Source organism: Mya arenaria, chromosome 8, assembly GCF_026914265.1.
Source record: "Mya arenaria isolate MELC-2E11 chromosome 8, ASM2691426v1".
In the NCBI taxonomy this organism is placed as follows: Eukaryota; Metazoa; Mollusca; class Bivalvia; order Myida; family Myidae; genus Mya; species Mya arenaria.
Window position 1 is genome coordinate 60,292,710 of NC_069129.1, and position 12,500 is coordinate 60,305,209.

Sequence of the window (12,500 nt, forward strand, 5' to 3'; positions counted from 1 at the left end):
TTTTGTTATGACGAAAAGCAAAACCTATTTGGTTATGACGAAAAGCAGTTTTTAGGAACAATTGCCGACCTTTCTCCTTCTTGCAATGAGCTCGCTTTGAACCTGTTTTGCAATGAGTATCGGTTATGTTTTACAGCAATTAAAAGACATATACATATATGACAACTACATGTCATTGCTAAATATGTCACTCAATTTATTGATCAGAAAACGTCATGATTCCAACAACACGTTGCATGTTCTTCATAAGCTTGTCTGGTATTTTTTGACAAAAATGGAGTTTATGTGTCGTCAGTAGGTTAGAAGTGCAATATAGATTTTTTTACCTCCACGCACCTCCTATCATCTTTAAGTTTGACGTCAAAAACGTACTCTAGTCGGAAAAAAGCAAAGAACAATGTTCTGCCATTACGTGCTTTTATCAATTCCACTTAAATGGTAATTTCCAAAAATTTACTTTAAAAGGATCGAAAATGATATTAATTCAGTACATTGTTAATTTTCATGGTATGAAATTGCTTCAGTTTTTTCACAATTCGTTTCCTACTAAATTATATTCATGAGCACCACAACCTATTCATTGGCACCACAACGTTCAGAAAATCGAGCGTAGTGCAGCAAGTATAACAAATAAATTTCTATAATTTGTAACGCGGCAACCTTTTGTCAATAAAAAAACACACACATGTAAAGAAAATGCTTAAACCTAAGGCATGTGGACAATTCTCACGAAAGTCCAGATTTTTACGTTGTCAACACTCACGTCTAGCAAGTTATGCAAGTTCTAGACGATCAGATATTAAATTTTATTCAGATCTTTTACATTTAGAACAACTCATGGCCATTCCTATGTGGAACTACATTCTCCAAATCGTTAAATTAACTCGTATAAACCTCTAAAAATGAAAAATAAGAAACCATACTCACTGTTTACATCCATATTCCACTCATTGGCACTATAACGAAAGACGCGTTGGAGCATTTTCAACACATAACAAAATGTTATGGCTCCAATGATTACCCGGCGTGGTATACATACTTAGGTTTATTTCAATATTTAGTCTTATTTTAGTCTTTTGTTAAATTTAATATATAAATATATATTATGTGACAATTAATGTTCAATTTTATAAATAATACTGCAGATTAAAACCTAAAAATATAGTTGTGTGTAACCATTTTCTTTTGGGTAATAAGAAAGTGTCTGTCAACTGAAATCAGGCATTAAAAAGGACTATTTTGAAGAAATAGCTTGTGAATTTGCAAAATGGATATGGTAATGGATACAAATTTAGGAATTTATTTCATAAACAGTGTTTTTTAAATTTGTTGTGAATGACGTCTAGGCTAAACATAATTAAAAAAGAAACATGGACGGCATTTTTAGAATGATTTCCTGTACTCCAATGACAGTCTACTTCCTTTCAAAACGCTCATAGCAAGGCAGTTTACCAGCAACATTCAAGTTCAGACAGTTACTCTCACAGTCACTGATTCCACATAAAATCCCACTTTTTCTGGTGGATTTTACAACATTTATTGTGCTCCATTCACGGAGGTAATGTCTTTGTGCACATCTATCAAATTGACAAGAATCCATGCGGTAATCGTCCAGCTACAAAGCGGATCGCACGATTGGGACGCTGACTTATGTTCTTTTGAACTTCAACACCAAATGACATGCACATACTTGCGAGATTACTAATGACGTCACGCAGTTATGATATTGCTCTTGTTATTGATGTGCTTGATTTAAATGGATTGAAATATGCACTTTTGTTGTTTTTAAGAGAAACCTTTGAAAATCAGTTGATAATTGTGACATGATTTATGTTTTTTTAATGTTGATTAAATGTTTTTATGTCGCGTTATTTTCTTTCCTGCGGATGAAGCATCCTAATAACACACAATGCAAATTCTTCGCATTATGACAAAGATGTGTATTGATGAAACTTTGATCTAGATTTTGAGCGTAAATGAGTTATGTTATAATTAAAATCCAAAATTCGTATTTATTTTGTATCAAATTTATTAAACTCGTCAATTAAAATAACGATAAAAACTCCACAGACCCTCGTTTTTATCGTTTTAAAATGAATAAAATAAATTCGATACAAAATAAACACGAATTTGAGATCCTCTTTATACAAACGTATGTCGTCGGTTACTTTACTGTTATAACAAATACTCAACTAATAAAGATACTACGTATATGTTATCGTAATGAATAATCATTTGATACGTAAATATGTAATTGTTCGCATTCATGTTGCGTTTATGTTGGATTCATTCATGAAAGCAGTACGGCAAGCGAGCAAGAGCTCAAGAAGATTGCGTGCCCTCCTGTGTTCATACAGCATAAACGCAAGAAAAATGCGTCTAATCTATGCGTGGTCTAGTGGAGACATGCCTCGCATCTGCGTGGTCTAGTGGAGACATGCTTCGCATCTGCGTGTTCCAGTGCAAACTTGCATCGCATATCCGTGGTCTACTGGAGAAATAACTCGCATCTCCGTGGTCGAGTGGAGACATGCTTCGCATCTGCGTGTTCCAGTGCAAATATGCATCGTATATCCGTGGTCTACAGGAGAAATAACTCGCATCTCCGTGGTCCAGTGGAGACATGCTTCGCATCTGCGTGTTCCAGTGCAAACTTGCATCGCATATCCGTGGTCTACTGGAGAAATAACTCGCATCTCCGTGGTCGAGTGGAGACATGCTTCGCATCTGCGTGTTCCAGTGCAAATATGCATCGTATATCCGTGGTCTACAGGAGAAATAACTCGCATCTCCGTGGTCCATTGAAGACATGCTTCGCATCTGCGTATTCCAGTGCAAACTTGCATCGCATATCCGTGGTCTACTGGAGAAATGCCTCGCATGTCCGTTGTCTAATGTAGACATGCCTCCCATCTGCGTGGTCTAGTGCAAACATACATATCCGTAGTCTACTGGAGAAATGCCTCAGTTTTCCGTGGTCTCCTGGAAACATGCATAGCATGTCCGTGCTCCAGTGAAAACATGCCATTTATTTCCATGGTCAGACATGTCTCGCATTCCCGTGCTCTAATGCGAACATGCCTGGTCCGTGGTCTAGTGTAGACATGCCTTAAGTCTCCGTGGTCTTGTGGAGACTTGCCATCTATCTCCGTGGCCTAGCGGAGGCATGCCTCGCATCTCCCTTGTCTAGTGTAGACATGAATCGCATGTCCGTGGCCTAGTGAAGACATTATTCGCATGTCCGTGGATTCGTGGAGACAGGCCTCGCATCTCCGTGGTCTAGTGGACAAAGGCCTCGTATGTCCGCCAATTGTCCATGGTATAGTGAAGACTGGCCTCCCGATGCCGTTGTCTATCAGAGACAGGCCTTGCTTGTTCGTGGTCTAGTGGAGACAGGCCACCATTTGTGTGTTCTACTGGAGATATGCCTTGCATGTCCGTGGTCTAGTTAAGATTGGTCTTGCATGTCCTTGAACTAGTAGGGACATGTCTTGCATCTCCGTGGTCTAAATGACCATGCCTCGCATCTCCGTGGTCTTGTGGACCATGCTTCGCGTCTCCGTGGTATAGTGGAGACTTGACTTACATGTCCGTGGTCAATTTAAGACAGGGCTCGCAAGTCCCTGGTCACGTACAGACAGGCCACGCATGTCCTTGGTTTAGTGGAGAGAGGCCCTCATGTCCTTGGATAGTAGAAGCAGGCCCGCATGTCCTGGTCTAGTTGAGATAAGCATTGCATGTTCTTTTGACTGATTGAGAAAGGTGCTGCCACTCCGTGGTATAGTGGAGACATGCCTTGCAAGTCCTTGGTCTAGTAGAAACAGGCCTCGCATTTCCCTGGTCTTATGGAGAGGTGACTTGCAAATCCGTGGTCTAGTGGAGAGATGCCTCGCATATCCGTGGTCTAGTGGAGAGATGCCTCGCATATCCGTGGTCCAGTGGAGAGAAGCCTCGCATATCCGTGGTCTAGTGGATACAGGCCTTGCATGTCCTTGGTCTAGTGATGAGATGCCTCGCATATCCGTGGTCTAGTGGATACAGGCCTTGCATGTCCTTGGTCCAGTGGAGAGATGCCTCGCATATCCGTGGTCTAGTGGATACAGGCTTTGCATGTCCTTGGTCCAGTGTGGAGAGATGCCTCGCATATCCGTGGTCTAGTAGATACAGGCCTTGCATGTCCTTGGTCTAGTGATGAGATGCCTCGCATATCCGTGGTCTAGTGGATACAGGCCTTGCATGTCCTTGGTCTAGTGATGAGATGCCTCGCATATCCGTGGTCTAGTGGATACAGGCCTTGCATGTCCTTGGTCTAGTGATGAGATGCCTCGCATATCCGTGGTCTAGTGGATACAGGCCTTGCATGTCCTTGGTCTAGTGATGAGATGCCTCGCATATCCGTGGTCTAGTGGATACAGGCCTTGCATGTCCTTGGTCCAGTGGAGAGATGCCTCGCATATCCGTGGTCTAGTAGATACAGGCCTTGCATGTCCTTGGTCCAGTGGAGAGATGCCTCGCATATCCGTGGTCTAGCGGATACAGGCCTTGCATGTCCTTGGTCCAGTGGAGAGATGCCTCGCATATCCGTGGTCTAGTGGATACAGGCTTTGCATGTCCTTGGTCCAGTGTGGAGAGATGCCTCGCATATCCGTGGTCTAGTGGAGACAGGCCTTGCATGTCATTGGTCTAGTGACGAGATGCCTCGCATATCCGTGGTCTAGTGGATACAGGCTTTGCATGTCCTTGGTCCAGTGGAGAGATGCCTCGCATATCCGTGGTCTAGTGGATACAGGCCTTGCATGTCCTTGGTCCAGTGGAGAGATGCCTCGCATATCCGTGGTCTAGTGGATACAGGCTTTGCATGTCCTTGGTCCAGTGTGGAGAGATGCCTCGCATATCCGTGGTCTAGTGGATACAGGCCTTGCATGTCCTTGGTCTAGTGATGAGATGCCTCGCATATCCGTGGTCTAGTGGATACAGGCCTTGCATGTCCTTGGTCCAGTGGAGAGATGCCTCGCATATCCGTGGTCTAGTGGATACAGGCTTTGCATGTCCTTGGTCCAGTGTGGAGAGATGCCTCGCATATCCGTGGTCTAGTGGATACAGGCCTTGCATGTCCTTGGTCTAGTGACGAGATGCCTCGCATATCCGTGGTCTAGTGGATACAGGCCTTGCATGTCCTTGGTCTAGTGATGAGATGCCTCGCATATCCGTGGTCTAGTAAATACAGGCTTTGCATGTCCTTTTGACTTATGGAGACAGGTGCGGTATCTTCGTGCTCTAGTGGAGAGATGCCTCGCATATCCGTTGTCTAGTGGATACAGGCCTTGCATGTCCTTTTGACTAGTGGACAGGTGCGGTATCTTCGTATCTTCTTTGTTTTTATAACCGTGGGGTCGACAAATGTGTTAGGAAAGAAAATAACTCAAATTGGTTTAGATGCATTAGATTTTTCTACACATTTTAAGAAGAGAAAATGGCTACTTTGGTTTTTAAGCTTTTTTACCTTATTATATTATGTATTGTATCATGATATTGAAATACTCATGTGATATTAGCATTTAGATGCATACAAATCGTATTTGCAATATTCAGTCTGCAATTAGTGGTAACGTACAAATTTTAAAGTTTATTGAACAGAAGTTGGAAAAGTTCGATCCCCACTAAAAGGGGTTGTCGTGCCTGGTGAAATAGTTAAGCTTTGCCAACCAAATACTCTGCACGACGCTCTTTTTATTTTATTTCGACAGTTTAAACTCCATTCCGCCATAACATATATGGGTATTTTCCAGGTCACAAACTCATTGTTATTTTTTTTTTATATGTTATGTATGTCTGTTATTCATGTTTGAAAATAGCTCATTGAACTAATGTGTTTTGCTAACACATACACGGCTTTAAATAAAGATTCTTGTATCTTGTATCTTGTAAAACCGTTTATTCTGGTTGGCAATAAGTACATACATAAACTTGGAACGTTATGTTTTATATACAAGAAGACAATCAATATCAGGCTGCATTGCTTGTACAATCAATGCTATAAACAATGCTTGTACAAAAATAGTGCTACTGTCATGAATAATAAATTTAAAGCCGATAAGAGAAAACGTGTATGTCGGGATATATATTGCTGGCTTTATTACCTTGCACCAATTCAATTGATACTTGCTATTCATTAAGTGTATGGAAAAAAACCCAGATATATTACCATGGTTTTATTTGTAAAATATACCTAAGTGAAATCAAAAAGATTAGCATATATTTCAGGACGTATTACAGAAATATCTCAATTCCATTCTAACTCAGACATGCAGAATTGGACTGCATAATAAATGTGTTTTAAAATTGTCCGTATAGTCTGAAATTAATTTTATTTTTAATTTACCTTTGATAATGAAGTATTACAATAATAGTATTGTTTTCAATCCTTTCACCATCAGTTCATTCTGGGGGCCAAATTGTTCGCCTGACTAAGTTCAGGTTACTGCGGTGTATAATAGCATATTTCTCGACCTAGTCATTCAGTTGAATTTAATCCCAATTTAAATTTGGAGATTTGTATTTGATTTATCATTCATGTGTTTTATAAAGTAAACATAATCTCAAATGTATCATATATCGTACTTTAAAATTGCTCATGAGCCGGACCCTTCCCCGCACCCAATGCTCAATGATTTGAGGTTAGATGAGCAATTAAGGGCTTTTAGCATTACACTTTATACTACTACTACTGCAACTACTACTGCTGCTGCTGCTTCTGCTGCTGCTGCTGCTGCTACTACTGCTACTGCTACTGCTACTGCTACTGCTACTGCTGCTGCTGCTGCTGCTGCTGCTGCTGCTGCTACTACTACTACTACCCCGATGCTGCTGCTCCTGTTGCTACTGCTGCTGCTGCTGCTGATTCCACCATTTCTACAACTTATACTGCTACAGCTGCTGCTGTCAGGCGCGTAGCTGACTGCACGCAAAAACGCAGTTGCGTAATGAAATTTTGACAGGTCGAAGTTTTTGTCATACCAAAATAACTGAATTTGAAATAAAAACGGGGGCCGGGGGGAGGGGGTAGGGGATGAAAGGGTTAGGCATCCATATGCATTTTCCAAAACTGGCCCTAGCTTCGCGCCTGGCTATCATCTAAATATTAAGATTATCATTTCCTATCATGAGATTCCATCTTACAAAGTCACAATCAGTATCAAAATGTTTTGATGTCATATAATTTAATTATTTAGATAAATAAAAAGATATTTCATTTCACCATCGTTGTTCGACCTATCATGCAAGTATCACGTTGTAAAGGAATTAAGTCGTAGTTGGAAAATCCCTACGTAAATGAATCTACTCCTGCATTTTAAATAAAATGCACATTCCCATACTTGAAACTTTATTTTGAGTCGATTGTATTTATAGAATTAAATGTTCAGATGATGCAAACAAAAGAAAACGAAACAAAAGTGTGCCTGATTTTCACCGTTTATTCTAAATTATATTCTGTGTTCGATGTTGAACTATGTTTAATTAGTTCTGTGCTTGATTTTCACCGCTTATTTTATATTCTGTGCTCAATGTTGATCTGTGTTATAGTTATGTGCTTATAGTTATGTGCTTGATGTCACAGGCAGGTCCTCAATATTGATTGAACCAGCTATTCGATTGTTTGCTTTCGAGCCTGTTTGGTTGCATTTATTGTGTATTTTGTGTCTATAAGTATTGTTATGTGTAATCATTGTGGAAATATTCTTTAAAAAGTATCATTGTCTTGTAAACATCGAAACACGACTGGAAGGATCTAGCGCGTGACATGCGGTGTACAAGTATGAACTACTAAAAGAATCATATTGACTGAGTCATGCATAATTTAAAGGTCATGTCATGATCTAGCTTGTTGTTTATTTGCGGCAGGATGCAAATGCGTATATAAACAAGACTGAACATTTCGTTGTCATTATAACTTGGAATTTTCTTGCTGATACATCTGAAAGGTAAGATCACCATTTAGTAAATAAAGTGAGGCTCTTACTGGAAACACTGACTACTGTACTACGGAATAATTTTTCGTTGAAATACTGTTTTTACGATTTTTGATAATGTGTAAAAGAATAGAATTTCGTAAAATGATGCTCATTAATAAGTCACAGAACAGCATTTAATTAAACGCACTTACTTTCTGTACAGTTTTCAACAATTCATTAATATTAATTGTAATATTTACTGTATTCATCTATCATAGTTTCTGTCACGTTCATAAGTTATTAAACGAGACTGGAATATTTAAAGACAAACCGTTTCTATTTAACATGTTCTCATCAGATTTATGTTTAATAAAGGCAAATAGGGTACAGTAAGATTGCTCTGTTGCCGCCAAGTAATATTTGTACTGTTACATATATACGTAAGATGTATATAAATGTTTTCCCAAACATAATGGTATCCGGTATAAAGGTAACAGGCAAATTTGAAATGTGAAATATTAAAAAGAAAGCTATTCATGATATGAATGTGTCTTATATATATTATCCATTACGAGTGGTTTATTTTTAAATTTTACATGTGGTGCAGTATTGCTTATTGCATGTTTATGATAAAAACACACTAAAATCCCTTTTGATGTAGATTTTCAACATAAAACAATTTTAGTACAAGGCTTATTTTAAAATTGTTCAGAAAATATGTGAATGACAAATCACGGTTTCATGTGATGCATCTTCCATATGGAACCGTAACCAAGTGAATAAACAGCGCTTGTAATATTCCAGACTAACTATGTCGGTGGAGGCGTACCTGCCTTCCTCTCCTATCACGACGGGCCTGGTTGCCCTGGTAGCGGGCCTCTTCTCCTTCTGGCTGCTCAGGCGCATGCGCTATAACTACCCGCCCCGCCCAGGCATCGCGCTCCCCCTGCTGGGACATGCTTACAGTAAGGAAAACACCACTGAAATTTTATTTTTTCATTTTATTTTGCATGATTTCTTTAATCGATCAAGATATCTAAGCCACACTACTATAAGAGTTCTCGCGTTGCATACTTGTTTCAACTTAATTTAATTTTATATTGAAACATGTTGCAGCTACAAAACATCGATATATCCACTCTATCATACGGCACCTTTGATATTTTTCTTCATATAAATCGAGTTTAGAAATTTTAAATATCTTTATCAACATAGGTATAGTTTCTGACCACACCCCTAACCCACCTATCGCATATATGTGTTTCTTCCACCCAGATAAGTAGATCCGAAAATTTAACCATGCTAGAAATTCTTATAATGCCCATGGGCAAAGATAAAACAAGAACCCGTATGGAACTCCTTTTTAATGGTCATCACATTGTAATTACCTCCCTGGTTAAAGACTGTCGTCTGTAGCATCATTGAAACCATGTCTTGTATTTAGAATGCTAATTATTTATTTCTCGTTTCAAATGTCACCATAAGAAAGTTTTCACGCACCTTTCAAGAAATAATGCTTCACTCTCCTCAGAACTATTAAAATAACGATTTGACTATTAACATAATCTAAATCACTGCGCGCATATCCATCACAACCACGAATTATCACACGCATTCATACGCATTTATTTTCACTACGTACAAAAGAGGTCCAGCAAGAAATACAGTTTTTACTAAATTTTGTTTCACTGAGATGGTAGAAAAAGCGTATTCGCTCGTGTAAGGTAGGTTCATTCGAACGCTCGTGCAGGCTGTTTTGCGGAAACTCGGTAAACCTCGTTTCCTCAAAACATAGACAATGCGAATGTCCGTCGGACAATCGGACATGTCCGGTATATTTCCATTTTGACCGACGAAACTTTTGTTTTGGTCGGTCACAATGTCCGGTGAGAAATTAAAGTCAGCACCGTTTAATTTTCGGAAAATTTATTTTCAGTTTCAAAATAAATGTTCAGAGTTATTTTTAACTATTATATCATGATTATTCAGCGTGTTAATCTGTGTATCACTATTTGTAAACCCCGTTTCGACATGTTTCCGTAAAAGCATTCGGAACTCCTCGGCCATTGTTTTCGATAAAATGGCCGAGGAGCTCCGAATGCCGTAAAAGCTGATAAAACGCATAAGGTTCCGATTTCAGCTCGTCCTCTAATACTTTTATTTTACGGAAATGTTCGGAAATTACAAAATTCCGTATGTATTTATTTTCGGCGAAGTGGTTCCCGGCAATCGTGTTAATTTAAATATGATGATTAATATACCGAGCTGACTTTCTTTCCGCTCTGTTTAACATTGCCAATAACAAGAACACTACTTTCGTTTTTGCATAAATGTTGTGCCTGAGTTTGACTTGTAGTACAATTCGTTACATTTTATAACCGTACTGTATCTTTAATTTAAAGATGAATTAAAAGAGTACGATCTAGCTGTTCCATGGGTAGACGAACCAGATATGAGTTTTTTTTGGGAGGCTAGGGAAGAAAAAAATTATGACATTTATAAGATCCGAATATTGATTTTTTTTACATGATGTTTGGCTTTTTTTGTAATTTATTATAGTTCTGTAGGACAAATCTAACCAAAAAGATCTAAACCTGTTATAATGGGGATTTACAAAACTTATTTAAAAAAGAGGCTTAAAATCAAGGTTTAGGCTGATGTAACTGAATACTGTTTGTAACATTGCGACAGGTAAAAATTTGGTGCGACAGGTAAACTTTCAGTGTTTACCTGTCGCAATGTCCTGTGAAGAAGAAAAAAGTTTTCGCGTTGCCTCAAAACACCCTACGCTCGGGTCGGGATGAACCTATCTTACACTCTCAGCTTTGGAAGATACTTATAATCTCACTCTGTTCAACTTTTTTTTATTTTAGAATTAACGTTAAATGACCTTCCACAGCAAGCGCTTGAATGGTCGAAGGTATACGGACCAGTTCTGACCATCCATCTAGGTGAGTGAATAAATTCTAAGATATACATTCACGGCTCTTCTGTTCGTTTCTTATTTTAATTTCACGCTAAGTTCTAATAATATCCATGTTTCAGTAATTTTCGCTATTGCTTTGACGACATGCCGTGTAAAAAGTATAGTACTCGCTCCGCTGTACATGAGTTATAACCCTTATAGTCGCGAGTGCAACTGATCCCATCTTTGAGTCCAGACTCGACCTTCAGGCTAATCGTAATCATGGACCCATACCCTGTCACAAATCTGAGCTCTATCTAAAGAAAGAGGGCTTTGACGCAATGTTCACTCTATTTCTCTTCGCTACACTTGTCGCAGGTCCCTGTACTTAATAATTACGGAATAAGTGTGACCCCTTGTAGGTTCCTGTACTTCTGTGGGACAATTGATCTATAATTACGGAATAAGTGTGACCCCTTGTAGATCCCTGTACTTCTGTGGGACAATTGATCTATATTTACGGAATGAGTGTGTTCCCCTTGTAGATCCCTGTCCTTATGTGGGACAATTGATCTGTAATGACGGAATAAGTGTGACCCCTTGTAGATCCCTGTACTTCTGTGGGACAATTGATCTATATTTACGGAATGAGTGTGACCCCTTGTAGATCCCTGTACTTCTGTGGGACAATTGATCGGTAGATCCCTGTACTTCTGTGGGACAATTGATCTATATTTACGGAATGAGTGTGACCCCTTGTAGATCCCTGTACTTCTGTGGGACAATTGATCTATAATTACAGAATGAGTGTGACCCCTTGTAGATCCCTGTACTTCTGTGGGACAATTGATATATAATTACGGAATGAGTGTGACCCCTTGTAGATCCCTGTACTTCTGTGGGACAATTGATCTATATTTACGGAATGAGTGTGACCCCTTGTAGATCCCTGTACTTCTGTGGGACAATTGATCTATAATTACGGAATAAGTGTGACCCCTTGTAGATCCCTGTACTTCTGTGGGACAATTGATCTATATTTACGGAATGAGTGTGTTCTCCATGTAGATCCCTGTACTTCTGTGGGACAATTGATCTATAATTACGGAATAAGTGTGACCCCTTGTAGGTTCCTGTACTTCTGTGGGACAATTGATCTATAATTACGGAATAAGTGTGACCCCTTGTATGTTTCTGTACTTCTGTGGAATAAATGATCTATAATTACGGAATGAGTGTGTTCCCCTTGTAGGTTCTTGTACTTCTGTGGGACAATTGATCTATATTTACGGAATGAGTGTGTCCCCTTGTAGGTCCCTGTACTTCTGTGGGACAATTGATCTATAATTACGGAATGAGTGTGACCCCTTGTAGATCCCTGTACTTCTGTGGGATAAATGATCAGAATGATATTGTGTGTTTCCCTTGCAGGTCCAATGAAGACAGTTGTGGTAAACAAGATAGACGAGGCGCTAGAGGTTCTCGTGAAAAAGTCCACAGACTTTGCCAACAGGCTTATCGTACCCTCAGGTAACGCACGGATACATGCGGCCACTGATACACATGCCAGTATAGCAAATACATATTTCAATCGATAAAGAAAGACAGTTCTATTGCTAAACATGATACATTTCAAGTTGGGA

At 39.3% G+C, this 12,500-nt stretch overlaps 1 protein-coding gene across 1 annotated transcript in view; it reads left to right on the top strand.

Moving 5' to 3' along the window:
* LOC128244412 (uncharacterized) overlaps positions 1 to 12,500 on the top strand; it is a 25,815-nt gene that overhangs the window by 9,622 nt on the left and 3,693 nt on the right. Inside the window, exons 12-14 of the mRNA XM_052962421.1 lie at positions 8,757 to 8,917; positions 10,826 to 10,903; positions 12,289 to 12,387. Coding sequence (XP_052818381.1) covers positions 8,757 to 8,917; positions 10,826 to 10,903; positions 12,289 to 12,387 — 338 coding nt within the window. The remainder of the gene's footprint in view (positions 1 to 8,756; positions 8,918 to 10,825; positions 10,904 to 12,288; positions 12,388 to 12,500) is intronic.